Source organism: Neolamprologus brichardi, chromosome 14 (genome assembly GCF_056152115.1).
Source record: "Neolamprologus brichardi isolate AB-2024 chromosome 14, ASM5615211v1, whole genome shotgun sequence".
Taxonomy (NCBI): Eukaryota; Metazoa; Chordata; class Actinopteri; order Cichliformes; family Cichlidae; genus Neolamprologus; species Neolamprologus brichardi.
This window is the reverse complement of record NC_142117.1, coordinates 28,811,164-28,833,353: the sequence shown is the minus strand read 5'-3', so window position 1 is coordinate 28,833,353 and position 22,190 is coordinate 28,811,164. Positions and strand designations below refer to the sequence as shown.

The 22,190-nt window shown below is 39.7% G+C and overlaps 3 protein-coding genes across 8 annotated transcripts; 1 reads left to right on the top strand and 2 right to left on the bottom strand.

The window, feature by feature from the left end:
* The first annotated feature begins 2,875 nt into the window (after positions 1 to 2,875).
* On the top strand, positions 2,876 to 6,762 carry zgc:174895. Of its 2 annotated transcripts, XM_006801514.3 has the most exons (5): positions 2,876 to 3,054; positions 3,219 to 3,312; positions 3,563 to 3,709; positions 5,103 to 5,198; positions 6,338 to 6,762. In XM_006801514.3, the coding sequence occupies exons 1-5, from the start codon at positions 2,932 to 2,934 to the stop codon at positions 6,478 to 6,480; spliced, it is 603 nt and encodes a 200-aa protein (XP_006801577.1). In that variant the 5' UTR covers positions 2,876 to 2,931; the 3' UTR covers positions 6,481 to 6,762. The 2 variants fall into 2 exon arrangements, with proteins under 2 accessions (XP_006801577.1, XP_087707202.1); XM_087851076.1 differs by lacking the exon at positions 5,103 to 5,198.
* On the bottom strand, positions 6,533 to 15,674 carry rab34a (RAB34, member RAS oncogene family a). Of its 4 annotated transcripts, none has more exons than XM_006801508.3 (12): positions 15,642 to 15,674; positions 13,268 to 13,509; positions 11,265 to 11,361; positions 11,094 to 11,185; positions 10,939 to 11,007; positions 9,904 to 10,005; positions 9,753 to 9,817; positions 9,584 to 9,635; positions 9,411 to 9,492; positions 8,942 to 9,032; positions 7,460 to 7,567; positions 6,533 to 7,389 (listed from the first exon to the last, which is right to left on the bottom strand). In XM_006801508.3, exons 3-12 carry the CDS (start codon positions 11,337 to 11,339, stop codon positions 7,322 to 7,324), a joined length of 804 nt encoding a protein of 267 aa, XP_006801571.2. In that variant the 5' UTR covers positions 11,340 to 11,361; positions 13,268 to 13,509; positions 15,642 to 15,674; the 3' UTR covers positions 6,533 to 7,321. The 4 variants fall into 4 exon arrangements, with proteins under 4 accessions (XP_006801571.2, XP_006801576.2, XP_006801573.2 ...); XM_006801513.3 differs by having other exon boundaries at positions 10,939 to 11,004; XM_006801510.3 differs by lacking the exon at positions 13,268 to 13,509 and having other exon boundaries at positions 15,642 to 15,664.
* A 1,094-nt stretch (positions 15,675 to 16,768) lies between these two features.
* On the bottom strand, positions 16,769 to 21,831 carry LOC148098936 (uncharacterized). 2 transcript variants are annotated; one of them, XM_087851078.1, is made up of 5 exons: positions 21,739 to 21,831; positions 19,501 to 20,479; positions 18,934 to 19,101; positions 18,451 to 18,546; positions 16,769 to 17,877 (listed from the first exon to the last, which is right to left on the bottom strand). In XM_087851078.1, the coding sequence occupies exons 2-5, from the start codon at positions 20,467 to 20,469 to the stop codon at positions 17,560 to 17,562; spliced, it is 1,551 nt and encodes a 516-aa protein (XP_087707204.1). In that variant the 5' UTR covers positions 20,470 to 20,479; positions 21,739 to 21,831; the 3' UTR covers positions 16,769 to 17,559. The 2 variants fall into 2 exon arrangements, with proteins under 2 accessions (XP_087707204.1, XP_087707203.1); XM_087851077.1 differs by lacking the exon at positions 21,739 to 21,831 and adding an exon at positions 21,376 to 21,480.
* Positions 21,832 to 22,190: the final 359 nt, after the last annotated feature.

The window sequence follows — 22,190 nt, the reverse complement described above, 5'->3', positions numbered from 1 at the left end:
GGAAAAATTGCTGCCACACCGCCCCCTCGACCTGTGCTTCGAGATTTCTGGTAGTTAGAATGACTCGGGGGTGTTGATTCATTTAAACTAACATAATCATCCTGCTGCAACCAGGTTTCTGTAAGGCAGAGTAAATCAATTTGTTGATCAATTATTAAGTCATGTACTAACAGAGACTTGGAGGAGAGAGACCTAATATTTAATAATCCACATTTCACTGTTTTACTCTTTGGTTCAGATGTGGATACTGTATTGTTCTTTCTTTGTAAATGTTTAAGTTGTTTGTTGCTGGTTTTTAGTTTGTTTTTTGTCTTTTTGGAAGCTGACACAGTCTCTATGGAGATGGGTTTTTGGGGGGGTAGCAGGAGGAGGGAAGCTGCAGAGAGGCGTGTAAGACTGCAACTCTGCTTCCTGGTCCCAACTCTGGATAGTCATATTTTGAGGGGTTTAATAAATTTGTCCATATTTCTAGAAATGAGAGCTGCTCCATCCAAAGTGGGATGGATGCCATCTCTCCTAACAAGACCAGGTTTCCTCCAGAAGGTTTGCCAATTATCTATGAAGCCCACATCATTTCTGGGACACCACTCAGACAGCCAGCAATTTAAGGAGAACATGCGGCTAAACATGTCACTCCTGGTCTGATTGGGGAGGGGACCAGAGAAAACTACAGAGTCCGACATTGTTTTGGCAAAGTTGCACACCGATTCAATATTGATTTTAGTGACCTCCGATTGGCGTAACCGGGTGTCATTACTGCCGACGTGAATTATGCCTCCACCAGTGTGTGAATGTGTGTGCGAATGGGTGGATGACTGGGTGTGTAAGGTGCTTTGGGGTCCCTAGGGGGGACTAGTAAAAGCGCTATACAAATACAGGCCATTTACCATTTACCCCTTAAAAATTTTTTTCCTTCCTTATCCTAACAGTAAATCTTGGCAAGACAGCCAGCAGGTACTGGATGGCTGAATTGCATCATTAAATTACCATTGACCTTGAAAGCAAATGAAATTTATTCAGGTGCATTAGCAGACAGCCTTCAGACGCTAAAATCAATGTATTCTACCTGTCCAGCACCAAATGGCAGACAGAGAGAAAGTCATAGTAGCTGGTGAAAATACAGTAAGCAGAGCATTTAGCACTAACATGGAGCTAAATGAATAAATCCATGATCATTACGACAGAGTTCAGTGTGAGATCTGGTTCTGATCATATCAATATATTTCTCACTAGAAATATGGGACCGGCTGTTGTAAAGACCCACCTTTTAGCACATCCCAGCACACCCACTCACTTGGTAAATGGTCTGTATTTGTATAGCGCTTTACTTGGTCCTATAAGACCCCAAAGCGCTTTACACTATACACAATCATCCACCCATTCACACACACATTCACACACTGATGGCAAGCTACAGTGTAGCCACAGGCGCCCTGGGGCGCACTGACAGAGGCGAGGCTGCCGGACACTGGCGCCACCTGGCCCTCTGACCACCACCAGTAGGCAACAGGTGAAGTATCTTGCCTAAAGACACAACGACCGAGACTGTCGGAGCCAGGGGCTCGAACCGGCAACCTTCCGATTACAAGACGAACGCCCAACTCTTGAGCCACGATCGCACTTCACCAGATGCACCTTGTTTAGTTCTCTCACCTTTGATTGGGTGTGGTGCTTGTCCTTAATTGCACTCACCTGTCACACGTTATATAAGGACCGCATTCACTTTTGGCTCACTCTTTCTTCACTCCCACACGGAGCGCCAGCAGAGGTGAGGTTCTGTTTGGGTTTTTGATTTTGAGAATAAAAGGAGAACCCTGTGAATGACTGACGACTGCTTATTCTCATTCTAATCGGATGAGCCCATGATAGTGACTACTTAAACCCTGAGCCTGCCTTCCTTCATAACACCTTTATATCTGAACACATTCATGGTGACAGAAATGAAGCATGTGATCATTGCAGAGCAACATTTACTACACAGCCATGTGCTTCAAGACGCACACAAACCAGACCGTGGGAAAGTGGAGTTACTGCTGAAAGACAGTTCATCGCTCATTCTTGAGCTCAGCTTGAACTTGAAATTTCAGATATGCGTTTATTTAATAACAGTAAGAAGCTTCCCAGTCTGAAAACTGGAAATATCCTGTGAATACAGCGAGATCCAGGGTCGTGTTTCTCCTGCAGTGAGCGTGATCTCAACCTGAGCTTATTCAGACACTGATTCCTCTAAAGACATCAGCTCTGAGCGGTATTTACAATAACAACCTGAGGCATTCATGAGGGAGGGATTTTTATAGGATGTGTATTCAGTTATGGTCAGGTGACAGGAGTGTTTAGTGCAGAGACTGAACATATTCAAAAAACAAAACGGTGACAATTGCTCTTTGTTTCGTCACATGCAAAGTTCAGACTGACTCATTAAAAAATAGTTTGTTTTAAATTATGCATTTATGGTTGGAAGTGCAGGTAGATGATCTGTTAAAGGACTGCACCTTTCTGTTCACATCCTCAAAGACACTGATACAACGTCATCTTAAATGTTTTGTTGTTCTTATTTTTAGGTTTGATTTGACTTCATTTAACCACAGTACAAAAATCAAATAAAAGTAACCTAACTCAAGCAGGCTAAACACTAGTGTGAGTCTTTAATGGTCCCAAAGTACTAAAAGAAAATGCAAAGAAAGAGGAAAAATAAAAGAAAAGTGTTTCTTTTGTGACATATACCTCATATAAGGTTTTGTTTGATGAGGCTAAGACTGTTTAATGAATCTGCAAACTGCAGAGAGAAACTAACTTAGTTCAGTATAATTAACAGCCAGCTCCCACCCATTATTCACCCCCCTGGAACCTGATACAGAAGACTCTCATTCACAGTTCAGTCCGTTCACCCGTTTGTGCCTCTTGTCAGTGCAGTCAAGAGCTGTTCTCCAAATGGATGTGTTTGCAGTTCCAGGCGACCGGCATAAAGGATGGTACCTTTCTTTAATGGCTCCAAACACAAAAGGTCCGGAGTTCGCCTGGCTGGACCCGTCCAGACTTTACTGCAACTCCCAGGTATGCCGAGAGAAAAGAAATGTTGCTAAAACTTTTTCTGCTGTTCCCCTATTCACTGAGCACGACAAACCCCACCTCTAACTGCACAAATACACATGCAGTCTGTCTCTTATCATGTGCACATTCTGCATTTTGTGCTTTTTCCCTCTTTGCACTCGATCCAGGCTCTTGCAGACTGTACCAAAGACCTTCTCAGTCCTTTCCAAAGTGACAACATTGACTTGGTTGCTGGCATAGATGCAATGGGATTCATTCTTGGTAAGAAAGCAAAGAACTTCACGTTTAGAGGTAAAATACAGGGAGAGTTCAGAGAAACTAAACTCAAGAGTAATTTTTTTTTATTTTAAGACGTTGTCACTGTATACATTACGCAGGTGGGGGAACCTGACCCTTCAGGCAAAGATACTAAATTTAGAAAAACTCTGCCTCTCACACATGGCATGGCAATGTGAAGCTTCTTTTCTCGCTCTGTCGGTGTGAATGAACGTTACTGATGTTGTCTTTTCAGGCGCTTCTGTTGCCACCACTCTTGGAAAAGGTTTCCTGGCTCTTCGCAAAGCAGGTCACCTGTGTGTCGCCACCCAAGGCCAAAACTACACCGACTACACAGGCAGGGAAAAGACTGTGGAAGTAAGACTGGATGTGCTAAGACCAGGTTAGTATTTCTTTTTACCCTTAAACCCCGTTATATAATTTACTGAGAAAGATGTTTGGACAGTTTGTGGATGAGAAGGTTGATAAATGACTGATTTCAGCTCTTACATTTTTAAATAAATGACTAAATCATTTATGTTGTCAAAGCCCAGTCTTTTAGGTGAGACCATTTCTATTGAAAATAACTAAATTTGCCAAAACTCTGACCTGGAACTTTTAAGCCTAAATCTTAGAAAAGTACAAAAATATTTAATTCAGCTGCTCAGCTTGAGTCTGACTAACTGACTCAACGAACTCTGACCAACACATAACCTGCAGGTTTCTCCAAACTCCCCTGTCTTTCTTCTAGCACAGCACCATCTGCTGTCAGCTGAAGCAACTGATATTGAACAAATACCAGCTGTCATAACAAAGATGAATGCAGAAAACTATAAAACTGGTGTAAAGGATCTCACCCTGGGTCAACACACCTGAATGAAATGATTAGTTCATTACCAGGCTTCTGGAGAACTTCAAGACATGCTGAAGAGGTAATTTTGCCATTTCAATCAGCAGTGTTGGATCATGGACACATCTCAAACCTGCAGGAGGCTTGGAGTTCTCCACCCCTACCCTAAATCATCCAATGATTAAACATTTCCTGACAGGAATGATGTCTGGCAGGATGACACAATGACAATGACAGATCATTGAACAGCTAAAAACGATGTGAGCCACATGCTATGGCCTTCGCATATTACAGACGGAAGATTCTGGATAATGTGTCAGAATTCATCATAACACCGAATGAGGGAAAAGCTTCATTAAAACTGCCAAGAAACACTGAAGCTGTTCAAGTAGCTCAACACCTGACTAAGATGCTTTATTTCCTGTAGAGGAATGTCTTCTGAAGGTCCTGCCTGGGTCACTGCACCATCTCCTGGTACAATCTGGTATTACATAACATGCGAAGGCCAGTTTAGGACATGAAACCACAGATGTTGGTTCTTCAGATTCTGTTGACAGCCTGGATTCATTTTTAAACATCAATTTGCAATACGTACATTTAAAGAAGAATCAAGTCTCACAAATTCCTACAATTTCTACTTTCTACATCCTCTCCAGCACAAACACTGTCTGGTGTGACTGTGTATAAACAGGTGAATGGAGATCCACAACCTTAGGGAAATGAGTATTCTCTTAATCTGAGATTTGAAAACAAAATACTAGAAGCCCCTAGAACAACATTAATGGGAAACCTATGCATTAAAATATAACTGTTTATTGTCAGCATTTGTTTTTGTTTCTTTCATAAACACAAGATGTACCATTTTCTTTTAATACTTGTCCTCGTAAACAAAAAGAAGAAAGACTGAAGGAGACATTAACAGTCGACATGTGTGTCCCCGCCGCAGGTACGAGGGTGTTGTTAGTGGACCAGTGGATAGAGACTGGAGGCACAATGAAGGCTGCCATTCAGCTGGTAGAGAAACTGGGAGCCACAGTTGTAGGTGTGTCAGTCAATAAGTTAACAGTTACTGTGCAAAAGTCTTGAATTACCCTTCTTTATATTTTGTTAGGAAAACGTAAAAAAAGATGCAAAAATTCATTGGAATGTGGAAATCAAGGATATAAGGCAAAAACTGAGTTTCTTCTAAATCCTTAAAGTAGTCTTCAGGAATAGTTTTCTAGGATTTTTGATGAACATTTAAGTTCTTCTGTGGATGTTGGCTGCCTTTTGCTCTGTTCTCTGTCAATACGACCTCACATTATGGAAATAATCAAACATAACTGTGTTTTTCTAACTAGGAATGCTTTTACTGCGCTGTTTTGTCAAAAAAAAAAGAAGAAGAAAAATGAAGCCAGATCCATCTTCCACAGGGCATTAGCCACTGATTTTCAGTCCAATCCTTGTATAATTTGGCATTCTTCAGCCTTTTCACTCCATTTCCCATCCTCAAGAATCGTTTCTTCCACTGAGACCATTTCTGATGAGGCTTCAGTAAACAGGAGATGTATCTGAAGGGCCAGATGCATCTCAAGTCCTGCGTCAGATCTTTGTTGGATTTGTTTGTTTCTTAAGGACATAGGACTTGAGGACACTTTCGGATACTGCTTATCTACTTTAAAACGGTTTTAAATCAACCACTGTTTCTTTTGTCAAAGGACACACTTTTCCCAGATATGCTAGCTTTTCAGCAAATAGCTCTTTGGCAATCATCGTGTTGGTGCAAAAATACTTTTTTTAAGCCTGTTTAAATGTTATGTTTGGCAGATTCCACTAAAGAAATAGAAATAAATCATTATTTTTGTGGCAGGCTGCTTTTCTGATGTGTTTAGACAAAACACTGGTTTATCCCCTTTTACCCTAGAATTATTCATAGGCCAAGTTTAAGTGACATAACAAATGCATAGACATTCCTCTGAAAATGGTCAGGTACAATGGCTGGACTGAGAATGGGGGGGGAAACAGCCAAAGAAAAACTTTGAAAGACTTCCAGAAACTACTGACTGGTTTAAAAACAAAGGTCAGTGCGCTTGGAAGCAAAACATAAAGAAGCAAGGGGTTGTTCAAGACTTTTGCAAAGTAGTGTAATATATAATAACCGAATGACTCCCAACGCTTGATTGTAAACATCTCACTCTGCAGGCGTAGCAGCTGTGGCCATCGAGAACACCGAAGGAGGAAGGTGGATTAAGGAAAACTACAAATTCTCTCACTGCATACCCGAAGAGCTGCAGAGCCAAATTGATGGAAAATACCTCGACGGCTTCAAAAGCTTCAACAACTGAACAAGTTAACGTGATTCCTTAAAGGTTTAGCAAAGAAGGCAAAGCACAGAAATTTTATAATACACGTATAGATATATTTAAGAAATACAGTGAACTCATAGAATAGCTGGCTTTTTTTTTTAGATTTAGTTCTATTTTAAATAACTGAAACAATTTCTATTCTATTTTTTAATGTCCTAACAACATGTAAAGCTCACCATGGGAAAATGAAAAATATGAAAACCACATCAGTTTTGATACTGACCATTAAAGTCTAATAAATTTGATTGTAAACAGAAAAAATATACCTTTCAAGTATCTTCATTACAAATATGGCTCCCAGTCTTTGGTCTGGGACCTCAGCGTGCAAGGGATAAACGGAGAAGATGAACAAGATATAAAAACAAGAACAATTTTCTTTTTAGCCTCTAACAAATATAACTGGTCACTTAAATGCAATGAAAAAAGAAAAAAAAAGAAAAGAGCCAAAAAAAACAAAACCAAATTCAACACAAGCAGAATATGACTGTTAAAATAAACTACAGCAGCAACAAGATTTAAGATTGAATTGAAGCCCTAAGTGAAACGAGACTCTGGCATTTTCTGGCAAGACGGGAACATTTTGTGTGTAATTCCTGTGTCACTCCACAAGAATCTGCGCACACATCCCGTGGAGGAAAAAGCTTTCTAGGCCAGGAAAAACTGAAATTAAAACATGTCAGGAAGGGAAACATCTGAATCCCTCCTCCCTCCCCGACCACAGAAATCCTTCCCGCTGAGCTGGACGACAGCCGTGGTCATTTTCCACTCAGAAAACTCGCTTTCAGTCCGTACCATCGATTTTAACCTCTCGTTTCCATCCTTACTGACAGCAGTTGGACTGTTTCTTCTTCGATGCAGCGTACAGATTGTTAGAATTGCTGTTAATCCCTGAAAGCAAAGCTTGGTTTTAAAACGTGTAACAACTACTTTTGTGATTTGGGATTGTCTGGATACTCACTGACAACATCTCCGATTTGCCTCGATCCGCTTTTCTCCAGCTCAGCAAGAACGTTGGTCTCAAACGCTAATGATGCAACCCGAAAGAAAAACTCTCTCACGTTTTCCCCTGCAGCAGATACACAGAGAGCATCTGTCAGGGCCTGTGTGAAAACTACTGCTTGGGGACTTTATATTTAAACACACTTAAGGAGAAGCACTGGAGGTCTATAAAGAAACTAAAGCTAGCTCAATAGGCTTTGGACAAGTAAATCTTTTTATTTTTTTCTGTAGTTTTGTCTCTGTGCATCATGGGATTTAAATCAAACAATCAAAATGACAGTCAAATGCAGACCTTTAGCTTTTGTTTAGGTGGTTTTAAAAACTATGCATCAACTGTCCATGAATGACAGTGAACCTATACAAAGCTGCTTGTTTTCAGAGAATCAAAAGCTACCTGACAAACCAACATGACTTTAAATACAGGGATTGTTTTTCCTTTGCAGTCTATGACTGAAAGCATAGATCTCATTCTTCCAGGCTTTTACTGCAGCCGCCCTCTGTTGGTGCTCGTTTCAGGGTCTCTGCCTTCAGATCGGGCGATGGACTCCTGGTACTGAAGGACATACCACTCAGAAACTCATGGTTTGCTTCTGCAGTATGCTTTGGCTCATTATCCAATTGCACTGTGGGGTGTTTGGGTGAATCTGAGCACAGAGTAAAGCCCTGTACACTTCAGAATTCATCCTGCAACTTCTATCAGCAGCCACATCATCATACGTGCCAATGCCATAACACTGCCTCTACTGTGTCTGATGGATGAAGTGGCACACTTCAAATCATGAGCTGTTTCTCCATACCTGTCTCTTACCAGCATTCTGGTACAAGCTTATCTTGATTTCAGCTGTCTGAAGATTATTTTTCAGAGCTCTGCAGGCTGTTTTGGATGTTTTCTGGCAATCTAATCTAAATCTAATCTGGACTTCTTGTTCTTGAGAGTAATCAGTGGGTTCCATCTTGAAATAAACCCACACTCCTCGAGTGTTCTTGACCTGGTTAGATGCTGTCAAGTTGTTTTTCATAAACAAGGACAAAGTTTGCAAGCATCTACTTTAGTTGTCTTCTGTGGATTTTCAGGCCTTCTAGTTAAGCTGAGCTTTCCAGTGCATTCGATTTGGCCACTGCTAAAGGTTTTGTTCTCTCTCTGAATATTTTCTGGTAATAAACAGCCTACAAACACATTTTCTGATCTTTCTAGATTACAGTAGCTGTTATTCAAGCAGTGTAATACAGACTTAGGTGCAAATTTGGTAACTCTGGAACTGAACAGAGTTACCAATATTTTGTTACCAAAATATTTTCATGTGAACAATCGACTGCAGCGTCTTTCCCTGAGGAACAGTGTAAACAAAAAGCTATTCTGGCTGAAGCTATAGAAATATTTTTCATCTCCAACACCTTTTGGAGGCAACTGCTTTACTTGTATTAAAATCCAAATGCTCACCTGTCAGCGATGAAACCGCCCAATACTCAGCTTGGATCTCGTTTGCTAGTTTGAGGGCATCTTGTTCGATCTGGGAATACTGAGCAGGTGACTGTGAGACAAACCAGAACATACAACACATATCAATAAGAAAACAAACCCAACTGTTTATTTTATTGTGTAAATAAGCATTTATGTTTCATATCCAGTCATGTTACTGACTAACTCATAAAAACGATGTCTTCCTAGCAACCGAGCTAGCTTAAGTACGGCTGTTTAAATACATAATGTCTTAGAAACGTTCCTGTATGTGATTTCCACCTCGGTTACAACCACTTTAGGGTGTAGTAAAGGAGGAGAAACATTCCTGAGGTTCGAGCTTGGATACGCTTTGTGCTCCTGGCACCTATCCAAGCAATTCACATTTGACTCCAGTATATACAACAGAAATGCCCGCAGGCACGTCCACTTTAAACAGTAAAAGACATACGCTGAGGTCCTTCTTGGTGCCCACGAGGAACAGCTGAACAGCGGTGGGGTCGTTCTCTTTCAAAGCGTCTTCGAGCCACTGCCTTTAGATGGGAAAAGACTGCATTAAATCCACCAGCTGGGACAACAATGAGATAAAGGCACACAAATATTATTCTTATATTACATATTTACCTTGCATGGCCCAGAGAGGCAATATCATTTACATCAAACACAATTATCACAACTGGAAGAGAAGAAGAGATCATTTTACTGCGTTAGCAGCTGGATACAGCTGGGAAAGCGACTGATATTTTATTCCTTGTAAACGGTGTTTTAAATGGAGAAACTTATGGAAACTTACCCTGGGCTCCTCTGTAGTATGTAGAAGCAATGCACTTGAACCTCTCTTGGCCTGCGGTGTCCCACCTTTAACACACAGAGAGAGAGGCTGACGAGCATAATCAGAGTGACTTTTTTGTTTTAATGCGTTACATTTTCCGGATCAGACTTACAGCTGCAGGCTGAAAGGAACACCCAGCACCTCGAAGCGCTCCATCTCAAAGTCAACACCGATTGTTGCTTTGTAGTTCTTGTCAAAGGTATCCTTGCAAAACCTTAAAAAAAAAATTACTGCAAATATATGCACTTACGGTCGGCAGCAGACCACATGATTTGGACAGGTGACCAACTCTGACAGGGGGGCATTCAAGAAAAAACACAGAAAATTGCCATGCTTATTTACACCCATACATGCACAGAGAAATTTAGCACAAAGTGCAAAAAGATCTGTGTTAGATTGCTGAGGCAAAGGAGTTTTGCAATTTTCAGTAGGGTCATGCTTCGAAACTAGCTGCACACGCTGATAAATGGCCTGTTTTTAGTTTCAAAGAGACATGAGGGGTCCTTTATAAAGTCTGACCAAAGTTGTGGGGGCACATTGAGTTTACTGGGTGGGCCTGGATCCCCATTTGTTAATAAAACAAAGTATCTAATGTCATGGCAGACGCATAAAGGAACTTATTACAGGACCGGAGAAAAATAAACTACAAGTGACAAAACGTGACACGGTTGTACTGTAATTTAAAACGTTACAGTCTCAAACTGTGTACTTCCATACATGTGGTAGATGTAGGCTCTCTAAGTGGTCCAAAACTTGTGTTTTCCTCATGCGCAGAAGTGACAGGACCACAAACCATCAGTCACAAAAGATTATCATCTGGTGACGCCAAAGCTAGCAAACACATTCCTAACAGGCATTATTTTTGGTGTTGTGTTCACAAACGCAGCAACAAAAACACCCATAACAGCAATTACAAAGCATAAGTACAGTAAAGCATATCAGGGCTGGAAAAAGATGCCCCATTTTTATGTTTTCTAACTTTTTTTCATGCTTTTAACAACTGCTTCATACTTTTTTGATTACTGTGAAACCTAAAGCAACTGTAACACAGGTTAAGTGTTGTGCTTCCTTGAACTCTGAGTTATTCATTTCCCCAAATTCCCTCTCACCTTGCAGTCACATATGAAGCGAGTGTGTCTTAGTTTACCTATTAATCAGGCAGGTTTTCCCCACAGCCAGATCCCCCACCACGATGACCTTGGATATTTTAAATCTGCTGAGAAGAATAAGAGAAGCAGCAGCAAGTAAATAAGAGCCACATAAAGCAGATCGCATACAGCGGCTTCACACTGCGGCACTCACCCCACAGTGCCGGTCCGCTGCTCCTGACACGCAGTCTTTACTTTATTGTTGAAATCATTTTTAGTGTGGATGGCCGCCTCTTTTCGGAAACACTGAAGAGAGGAGGGCGGGATCGTGAAGATGTGAACTGTTCTAGAAAGATAAGCAGGCAACTGGGGTCACTGATTTTACCTGAGGGAGCTGAGCGATGACTCGGTCCCGTCGAACAGGAGGAAGGACGCTCATGGCTGAAATGCGGATGGACATGAGGCCTCAAGGAAAACAGCAGCTGGACAGAAAGACAGAGGGAGTGGTGTAAACAGTCTGCTGTTTAACTTGGGTGGCTTTAAAGATAAACTAAAAATCTACCAAGACAGAAACAAGTTTAGTTGACCGAGGTCAGCTATTCTCTGGGTACTTAACATTACAAATGCAACTCTGTTAGATGCAGCACTGTGTAAAAGGCTTGAGCCACACCTTATTGCTTTATATTTTGTTAGATAAAATAGAAACAGGTAAAACAGACATGGTAATACAGTATACAAGGCAAAAATACACAAATTCTAACAAGCATTAAAGTCAATATTTGGCATAAGCGACTTTATTTTTCAACAATCTGAACTCTCTTAGGGATGTTTTCTTGTCAATGCTTTAAGTAGTCTTTAGGGATAGTTCTCTAGGCTTCTTGAAGCATTCAAGGCTTTTCTTTGGGTGCTGGCTGCCTTTCGCTCTGTTCTTTTGTCAACATGAACCCACACTACTTCAGTAATGTTGAGATCCAGGCTCTCGAGAGGTGAAGCCATGATCCATAGTGTTCCATTGTGCGTTTCAAGATGTTACTACATTGTGGATGAATCTCTGTTGCTGTGTTAGTATTTCCATCAGCTTTAATATGATCGCCAACACCACTGGCTGAAATGCAGACCCAAACCATGACAGCACCTTCCACCGTGTTGTACAGATGTGTTGTACCTCCCCTCCTGACCTCCTCTGTACATACCAATGATGGTTTTAACCATCAAATTTAGATTCACTACTCCATAATGCTGCTTGCCACTGATTTTCAGTTCAGTTCTTTTTGACAGCCACATTTCCACTGAGACTATTTCTTTAGTGAACCACAGATCTCTCTCAGGTATTGATATTTTTATTTTTAAAGGTGGTGACTTTCAGATTCGGTTCATCTTCCGTAAATATATTACTTCTACTTCTGTTGTGCTCTACGTAGATTTTCTTAAGCACACACGGCACACCATCCTGAGATATGCAACTTTTCAGCTAATAGTCACCTGGTTGGTGCAAGGCCGCTATTTTCTGTCTGTCAAGCTGTGTTATTTTTGATAACTTTCATAGATTCAGCCAACAAAGTGACAACAAATTATCCTAATAACAAAGGGCTAAAAAGGTTTCTGTTATGTGTACACTCAACACTCGTTCATCCCTCGATTTAGGTGCCTTTTTGTGCTTGAATGATTCATAGGTCAGTGTAGAGTGACTTAAACACAAATACATTCCTGTGAAATTAAAGGACTGGACTGAAAATGGGTGAAAAAGCTTAAGAAAGACCACTTAAAAAGAACAAAAGTCACCTTGGAAGAAAAATATAAAGAAAATCAAAGGTGGCTCGCGTCTTTAGCACAAACTGTAGTTAACTAAAACTATTATACTGATTATTATTAGAAATCCCCAAATTATCGTCTGTTGACCACGTCTACACCGAAGTTCGGATAAGAAGGTAATAAAAACAACACTTAAGTGCTAAATTAGCCGTAGCTTTCTGAATGCGGGATACATCAGCTCACGCAGTTTTTCCTCTAACTTCTTTCAGGTTTGTTTGTTTTCGTTTCCCAGGCTACCAGGACATAGACAGTACCCCAATTAGCCAGCCTCTTGTTATTTTCCTAGAAATAGACGCGACCAGGTAGACAACAGCAACAGTTTGTAAAACCAGACAACTGTGATCAGCCCTGATCCCCTCACTGCGTGGATCACATTTAATCCTATTGTTCATCAGAGCTTCACGAAAAGAGGAAGAACGCTATTTTTTATATAGTCTAACATATAGCGGAAACCTGAAGACTGAGCATCAAGTTGAAGGAGGAGCGCTGAAGTTACCCCCGAAACAGAAAAACCGCAGGAGTTACTCAGAGTTAACTCCTGAAAAGCAGCAGCGGGTTGGAGATGTTACGGGATACCTCAGAGTCTCCGGATGGTCCGCTCGGTCCTCTTTCCTCCTCTGTTCTGCTTGTATTCGTCCTCTAACAAAGACGCTCTTCACTGTAAATCAATTCAGCTCCATTGTTAACTATGAATGTGTGTGAAGATGAAACGGATGAGCGGAAGTTGTGGGGATCGGCAGAATGGCACCGCTGCAGCTGCTGACTCAGGTCCCTGGATTTAGTTTTTCCTCCCACATTTTTCCCTGCTCGCCCCCCTGCTGGAGGAAAGAGGAATGATCGGATATAAGAGGCTCTGTCACTTACATTGTTAACTTTGCTTGTTTGTTTTTCCTTGTTACACTTATGTGCTTTTTTTTTTTTTTACTATAATAGAAACCATGCTTAAAGGTCACGATGCGGGAAATCCTTCTGCATGCACAACAACAGCCCAAAAACAAAAACTACTGTATATATCTTCTATTTCCATTTTATAATACCACCCACTTTCACCTAATTCCACGTAACTCGAGTATTGCTTACTTTTAATGTCTTAGTTTTTTCCCCACAAAGGAAAAAAAACTATAACTTCCTGTCCTTCAATACTGACTCTTCTGCTACAGAGGGCGCCATAACCCTCTTTCGAATATCTGTCTAGTTGTAAGCGCAATAAATAGTAGTTACATTTCTAACAGACATAAATCACTTGCTTGCGTTATTATATTATGTCACATATAGCAGTGCAGGCCTACATACATACACAAACTTGTACATACTAGATTTGTCTTTACGATGCAGCGACGTGTCTTATTAAAATATGAGGCAGGGATGAAAAAGTTATTGCTGATGTTTTTATGTATTTTTGTGTGTCTAATATCCTTGTTGATATTGGCAAATAGGCTGCATTTGTCTGGAAAGGTTATACAGAAAATAAACAAACGCCTAATATCATAAGTAGTATCCTTATGATTCTCCATCATTGTACTTACTCTGTTTTCTATATTCAATCCAGTCTTTTTTGATCTCTAGAAATATACTTACATAACTTTTATGTCATTTTTTTCTACTTTCCTCTTGGCTATATCTTTCTTGAATTTTTTTTAAAAATCTCAATCATACTTTTTACCTGGATAAATTAAGGATAATGTAATAGTCCCTTAGCCAAAAATTAATTGCATTAATTGCAATTCCAGCTTGTGATAGAAATGATCTTCCTGCCACAAAATCGTTTCATATCATTCATAAGATTTATGTTTGACAGATTCTAAGCTAACAATAGTTTTACAACAGTTTACATACCAGAAATCCTTTTTTAAAATGTCAGCAAACTTTCAGTTAGTAAACAGATGACTTTTACAGGCAGGTTAGTTACTGTCAAATGGGTTCATTTTAATGAGCCATGCATTATTTCCAGCAACAGCAATGATATGTTTGCTCAGTAATAAAAAAAAAAAAAGACATCCCATTTCTCGCTTACACTATCAACACATCCCTTTATTCTTCTCATCCCTATGATGTTCATAGTTCACATGTAAATAAAGCTCCAGTTGCAGAGCTCAACATGTTTTTCTTTTGTTTTACTTTTTGGTTTCATGTAATGTTTGCAAACAGTTCAACACATATCAGTAAACACAAAAATTGATTCTATGCAGGTTGGCACACAAACTATGTGCTGTGTGCTAAAAGCATTAATGTGTTCCCCTCTCAGAATGGAGAAACAAAGCCGGGAGAGGAAGACAAGATAATATTTTTCTGAGGTAAGCATTGTTCAGCAAGTGAAATTTGATAAACTGGAATATAATATCTTGATTCATTCATTCAAATCAGAGATTGGATCTATATCTTGATCTATCTATATCTATATCTATATCTTTGTATAAGATATTCAAAACTTTTTTTTGTTATTTAAAGGTTAGATGAAAATGCATTACTGTGGAGAAACCTGTGGACTGGCTGTGGTGTTTAGGTCAACGTTAGGTCGCATAAAGGGAAGCAGACATTGATTTATTTTTTAAACGATGACACTGATTAGATTCATTCACCGAATTGTACCTTTTATAGCTTTATTATTTCTGGAAGTTAGAAATCAGCCTATAGCTCGTGTAACATCTGCTTCTATCCTGTCATACTCCGTTTCCCTAATCCATAATGAGCAACAGCACGGGTCAGCTGAACATCCTACACAAAGAAAAATCTTCTGGAGGTCACAAAACAATTATTTGACATATTTCTATGTGATTCTGTGCCGGCCACACCCCTTGACAGGTCACCTAGACAACCACGTACACACATGCTACAACACTAGAAACCACCAAGTATCCCACAACATGTAAGCTTCACCTGGAAAAGCCCAGACCGGCACTGTAATACCGAACAATGTGTTTGTTAAATGTGTATCATATTTGAGCCTCACCCCCTTCCTCATTCAGAGTGCACCCTCGCTTCCTTTCCTCCTGTGTTAGTCCCGCCCACCGGGAGATGCAAGCGGAGGAACCGAGGAAGAGACACATCAGCCAATAGTCAAATGTGCTTTGGATGCTTTCTAAAAATGGGAGACGTGAACCGGAAGTATCTGTGTGTCAGCTGGTGGAATTCTCTAAATGTTAAGGAAAGGCGCTTCAATGCTTCCTTTATTATCTTCTTTGATATGGGATGCACTGGACGATCGTTTTTTGTTGTTGTTGTTTTAGGAAATTAGATAACCCGATCACGTCCCATAATCACAGCAACATACCACCAGACACCGTGATTAACACTGCGTTTTCAATCGCTTCGAGCTATGTTAAACCCACAGGTGAATGCAGTGTGAGATTTGCTTCTCATCATGTTGTCGCAGGAAGAATCCATATATTAAAAATCTTAATAAATAAATGAACGGAGATTATGACTGTTACGGATTCAAATATTGGGGATGGATACAAGAGGAAAAACCAAAATAACAACACTGGTCCGGCCGGGTCAAGTCAAACGATGATTTAATGAACACACGCGTGGGAGATGGACACCATACAGCAGACAGCATCAGATCTAAAAATGGTGGAGCCTTGATCAAACTCTTATAGCCTCTAGTGGCCCCCACCTAATTATAAAAGCCTAAACATTCACATTCTTTCTCTCACACAGCGCCTAAGCTACGACCTTGGCTCCCTGTTTATCTGATCCTGCTGAGATGGGGCAGTATGCTCTGTTCTCTTCTAATCAGACAAATAAGGCGATGATTTTCTGCAAACAGTATTTCTTATAACTCAGCAGTATAATGCATCATAAAACAATATCATTCATTCACAATAAATCAGCAGTCTAATGTAATGCAGATCAGTTTAACCAAATGTAATCGTTATCACCTTCTTCTAATTCAGGAGAATAATGCAAACTAAAACTACATAGTAATTCACAATCTTTAATTAGGGGTCTAACATGCACTGTAAAACCTAATAAGTTCACAGAACTCAAAAATTGTTGTGTAACAGATTACACAACAATTTGAGTGATGTTTTTAAAAGTTTTAAGTTTAACTAAAATAAAAATTATAGTTGCAGTTGCCTTAAATTACCTCAATGTTAACTCATAAATGTTGATATTCCTCAACTTATAATTAGGGAGTAATAAACTCAAAATTTTCAATATTTTTCAACTTAATTAAGGTGGGAAATACACTCAAAATATTTTACATATTGCAACTCATACGATGTGGGAAATAAACTCAAACTTTTTCATATTTTCTAACTTATAATATGGGAAATAACACTTAAAATCTTCAATATTTTTAAAATACTGTGGGAAATACACTTACAAATAATTCTAAACTGTTTGCCCAGTAAATTATAATCAGCTAAAAGTGTTAGAAAACATGAAAGTAACAACACTAACAATTTAACAACTTTTTATTAAACACAATGTGCTTTTAAAAAGGCACAAACAACAGAGCTCACTCATAAAAAAGTGCTTCATAAATAAAACAAGAGAAAAAGACTCCAAGGGTCTCCATCTCAATTCTAAAATTCAATAACATTTTCAGTATTAACAGCAATTGCAGCTATTAGAACATTGAGGCATTTAACACTTACTGTACCTTGACAGCTGCAGCTCACTTTCTTTTTTAAAAATACATAAAAAACAGTACTGGTTTCCACTGCTGTACTTATAGGGAACAAACATCAAGGCAGTGCATTTATGTATTAGGCAACAGAACATTAAACATGAATAGTGCATGAACTGAACAGTCATTCATCTTAAATGTGAGGTAGAAAAGCCAAATGATTAGGAAAAAAAACAAAACAAAAAAAAGCTTCCTCAATACTCAGCTCAACAAGTAGTCCATTCTGAGTGATTCACTCATTGAACAAATCATTCTTCAGCGTCAGTAGACGCCCTTTCAGTGGTTTGTTGTCCTCAAGGCACATCATAACCTTCTGGATAAATGTGAATGTAAGCTCAAGTTTCTTTGGGTATTGTAGGTCTAGTGCATAGATGTACCCAAAGAGCAGGAGAAATGACTCAGCCAGATTTGTGGGACCATTCACAAGTATTTCATCCTCAACGACAATGCAGATGCTTTCGGGACTGAAGAGGGCCGAATCAGTAGTGTCATCCATGACAACTGTCAGCAGAGCCACAGGAGTGTCAGTGAGGTCTGGACCATCTGCTGACTGCAAAACAAAAATAATACAAGAATGAGTTCAGCCCCACAAGGACACAAATCATGCTATTGATTAGAGGTGTGAATCTTCATAAGTCACACGTTTCTTTTAGGATTATAATGTCAACGATTTAATTTGATATGGCGATACATCATGATGCATTACAATAATCTTAATTTGGATTTGGTTTCAAAACATATGTTTAAATAAATGTTTTCAATAATAAATATATGCCAAGATATTTGTTTTTGTTATTTACCAAACATTTCTCTGACCACAACATGGCACCTCCAAAAAAAAAAAAAAGAACACTTGAATTTTAAAAGGGAGATAGTTTTTATCTGTGGATTTGTTTTTGTTTAATAATCTTTCAACTATTTTCATATTTTCTGGTTTATGCGTAACAATCTTCTTGCAATCTTATTCAACAATAGTTGATATATGGGAGAAAACAAATCAGATGAGGACTGTGTTGAACCTCCTTCCTGATATACACCCTGGTTCTCCTTGAGTTCTGAGCGATGTTATATGTTCGACTGAACAGCTAGGCAAAGGGGTTGATGCTGAGGCCAGTACACTTACATCACAAGTCCTGAATAACGTGGAGGCATCTTCACGCAGGTACACAGGAAGTGCACGAAGGACGAGGGCCCGTCTTGTATTTACATCATGCTGTCCCTAGATGAACATACAATATCTATTAGAATAGTATTTACACAAATGCAGAGTAAAAACAAAGTGTTGGCTAGCCATGTTCTGATTGTCATTGTTATAGATCAGGGGTGTCCAAACTTTTTGTGTAACAGGCTAAACTTGTCAATCTAGAAGGGTAACCCTACCCTACCCTAGCCATAGATGGTAAATTCAGTATTTTGGATTTTTTTTTAATATTTTGATAGGATAGATTTTGTCAAGATGTCCTTCTCCTAAAATGACAACCTTGTATCCATGGCATAATCACTTAATCTCGGGGCACAGTTGAAGCAATTGACACTACGGCTTCTTACAGCTGTGTACAAACCATCTGTTAATGTAATTCTGAATCATGTGAAATGAAAAATTTACCTGAAAGTCATAAATTCTCATGAGGTTTGCTAGCTCCTCTGCAATCTTGCCAGTCTTGATGGCCTTGTCTCGGAACAAAGTGATGAGTCTAGGCGTGTGTCTGTCCAGCTCCTTGTAGAATTGAGTGCGCAGGTTAACATTGTTGATTCGGTGGAACTCTGCCACCACCTGTACATGAACAGAAATACACAGAAATGAACAAAGATGAATTAGGAACAGAATTATGAATGTATTTTAAAAAGTTCTCAGGTTAGCAAAACCAGAGAAATTCTAATCAGAACCAAGGCCAAAATAGAAAGTCATTCGTCATTCTTTGTAATGTTATGTAAAGGAAATTTAAATAAACTTCTAGAGACTTTGTTTACTGTGAATGGGGAAAAAAAAAAAACGTCACAGAGTGATGTGTTGTCATTTTACATCTGCCATTTGCTTTTGGTAAATTGTTTGAAAATCTAGACTTTTAAAAACTGGGAGAACAGTAAAGAGACAGACAGACGTATATATACACATACATATATATATATATAACATACATACACACACACATATTTTTTTATTTTATTTTACCTGTGACTCCATAAGTAGGGCTGGCCATCTGTCCACGACGTCTCTCACTCGTGGAGCTCCAACAGCTCCAACAATTTCTTGGCGACGTAGGGCATAGGTTGTGTCCATGAGCTTGCCTATGACTAAGTAGTTTCTCTCAGTCTTTTCGACTTCATGCATGATCTGTTCTCTCATTTTTTCCAGAGAGGCTGGGGTTTGATCCTTCGGCAGGTTGGTGATGTAGTTGACCTCAGCTTTTCGAGCTTTCTTTATGTTTTGATGGGGGTGATCATTGTTGGGGTTGTTTCGGCTCCGCGTCCCTGTGTTGATGGCTACTTCTGCAACCCCAGCTTTGGCCAGATTGTTACGATAGGATGCAAGCTTGTACCCCATGTGGCGTTTCCATCCCAACGCCCCGTCTTCACCAGCTGTCATTCTGAGACATGGATGAGCTCTAATCAAAGCTTGAGCAGCCATTGCCAATTCCTTGTCATGTGTGTATGCTTTAAAACTGTAGATTGTTTCTGCCATTTTTTTAAGGATTTCACTCTTCTGTGATCTCTTTAACTTCAGCAATTTTCCTGATTCTTCATTAACTCGATTTCCTTCTTCTAGTATATGATCCATTTCATAACCAAAACTAGGAACAACAAATTCATCAGGCCAACTCTTCTGGTGCTGTATCGCAGGTAGATGTGGGAGTATGTCTGTGTCAGAAGATGCAGTAGAGAAGGTGTCGCTTTCAGGTCTGACAACTCTTAATGTGCCCTTCTCTGGTAACTCCTGGATGTCCACAAGGAGACAAAGATCACCATCAAAGTCCGGATCCTCATAGTGAAGGCTAAAGTCCCCATCCAGTCTTGGCTTGAACCTCTCTTGAATTATTTCTTTCAGCTCCTCCACTGACTTTGGTCGCTCAAGTAGAGTAAGTTTCAGGGCGGTGTCTCGTTCAACATACACACGCAGCACATGCTTCTGGGCAGCAGCCATCTTTTGGTTCCTAGGGGGGGAAAAAAAGAAAGGAAAAAAAACCATTAATTTTTATGGAGAGTAAAGGTGATACAAACAATGTACACAAGTCCATGGCCTCACTTGAACGATGGGAAGTATGGAAGGACACCTGCTGGAGTGAGGCAGTTTATTCATGGACCCACTGCCCAGCACAGCTCCAAAAGAATGTTGAAGTCAGCTGTTAACCTGCTTCAAAAAATCTTCAATGTAATAATATGAAATGTTTTGGTGTCAAGAGCAATCTTCCATCTACGTTGCAAGCACAGAGAGGTGTTTTGTCATTTAGCTCTGATGGGGTGTGAACAGCCAGATTATTTGGGAAAAGTTCGTAAGATCTCAGGTGTTCAATGTAGTGCGATATGTGCCTTTGGCAAAGAAAGACAACACTACTATTAACCAGGAGAACCTGTTCAATTCTACAGAACTTAGGCAGTCCTCCCTCTTGTCCAACAGACAAAAACATTCCTACATTATAATCAGTTCCATTAGAGTCTGGCTTAAAGGTGTCAAGGAGGCGCCTCAGTCTGGCTGGTTGAGCCTTGTCGAATTAGCGCGAACAATTTAGCTGAACTTCGTTCGTAGTACCAAGTTCGACCAGTGTGTAATGTTAGGCTGAATCAGGCGATGCATTTTTCCGCAAGCCTTGACTTGTAGAGCTCGCTTACTAGAATACCCCTCTAAACCGTTAAAAGGATTTCGAGATTATCTCACAACCACACATTTGTGACTACGAAAAAATACAAACATGTGTCTAATTACCATCATGATAACACACTCATGTTGTTTATTATTGTTCGCTCCATGCTAGCACACACACACACATAGCTCAACAGCGTAAACTACTGACTGTGTAACACGGACACTTATTGAAATAAGTATACTCACAATACGCACGTGCATTACCGGCGAATACGACAACCGGTAGAAACGGACAGTAGAAAGTTTTAGTAGAAAGTTCAAACGCATGGCGCTAGAACTGCCACCGTCAACTTCCCGGGCAAGAATACAATGCATTATGGGAAATGTTGTCCCCCACGGAAAACCGCCAAAACGTTACACCGTACTAATTTGAAATAACATTACGTATTTGTCACATTCGAAAACTTCTAAAATTACAATTACTTGGATTCGAATTTATTTATAACAAACATTCACTGTGCACAAAGTACGAATATATTTCCAGTAAAAAATAAAAAAGAATGTTTATCGAAATTAAATTTAAACAAAACAAGAACATGTTAGACTTACCAAATTTAGGGCAGTTGATGAAAAAAAATAAGGTGGTGGTCGTGGTGGGTTGAAGTTGGGGACTCTTAATCCACACGGGGTGGCCAAATCTTCCCCGCATCAAGGTAAATTCAAGATGGCTGACTCAGCTTTCCTGAGGGAGCGACAAGACTCCACCCACCAGAACGTCACTAATATATGCTTCTTAAACTTTTTGAGCGTTCCAAACAAATTAGCTAAAAAATATTGAGCCCTATTCAATTAAAGTTGCATAAAAGCCAACAGAGCTCAATACTTTATAGTTTGCTCAACTACAAAACGACATTTGAGTGTTATGAGTTTATTAGTTGTGAGCTAGAACAACTGTTAGGGATTACAGTGTGGCATAAAATAATATTATAATCCGACATGACCCATAACAAAATGATACAAGTAAATTCATGCAGTTTGTGTTAATTATGTTCACTGCTACA

Coding starts and splice junctions, on each gene's coding strand:
- zgc:174895 (XM_006801514.3), top strand. CDS start 2,932: ATGGATGTGTTTGCAGTTCCAGGCGACCGGCATAAAGGATGGTACCTT. Junction 3,055..3,218: donor GACTTTACTGCAACTCCCAG/GTATGCCGAGAG, acceptor CACTCGATCCAG/GCTCTTGCAGACTGTACCAA. Junction 3,313..3,562: donor TGCAATGGGATTCATTCTTG/GTAAGAAAGCAA, acceptor TTGTCTTTTCAG/GCGCTTCTGTTGCCACCACT.
- rab34a (XM_006801508.3), bottom strand. CDS start 11,339: ATGTCCATCCGCATTTCAGCCATGAGCGTCCTTCCTCCTGTTCGACGG. Junction 11,186..11,264: donor TCATCGCTCAGCTCCCTCAG/GTAAAATCAGTG, acceptor TCCTCTCTTCAG/TGTTTCCGAAAAGAGGCGGC. Junction 11,008..11,093: donor CAGCGGACCGGCACTGTGGG/GTGAGTGCCGCA, acceptor TATTCTTCTCAG/CAGATTTAAAATATCCAAGG.
- LOC148098936 (XM_087851078.1), bottom strand. CDS start 20,469: ATGGCTGCTGCCCAGAAGCATGTGCTGCGTGTGTATGTTGAACGAGAC. Junction 19,102..19,500: donor CCCTACTTATGGAGTCACAG/GTAAAATAAAAT, acceptor GTTCATGTACAG/GTGGTGGCAGAGTTCCACCG. Junction 17,878..18,450: donor CGTTATTCAGGACTTGTGAT/GTAAGTGTACTG, acceptor TTTGTTTTGCAG/TCAGCAGATGGTCCAGACCT.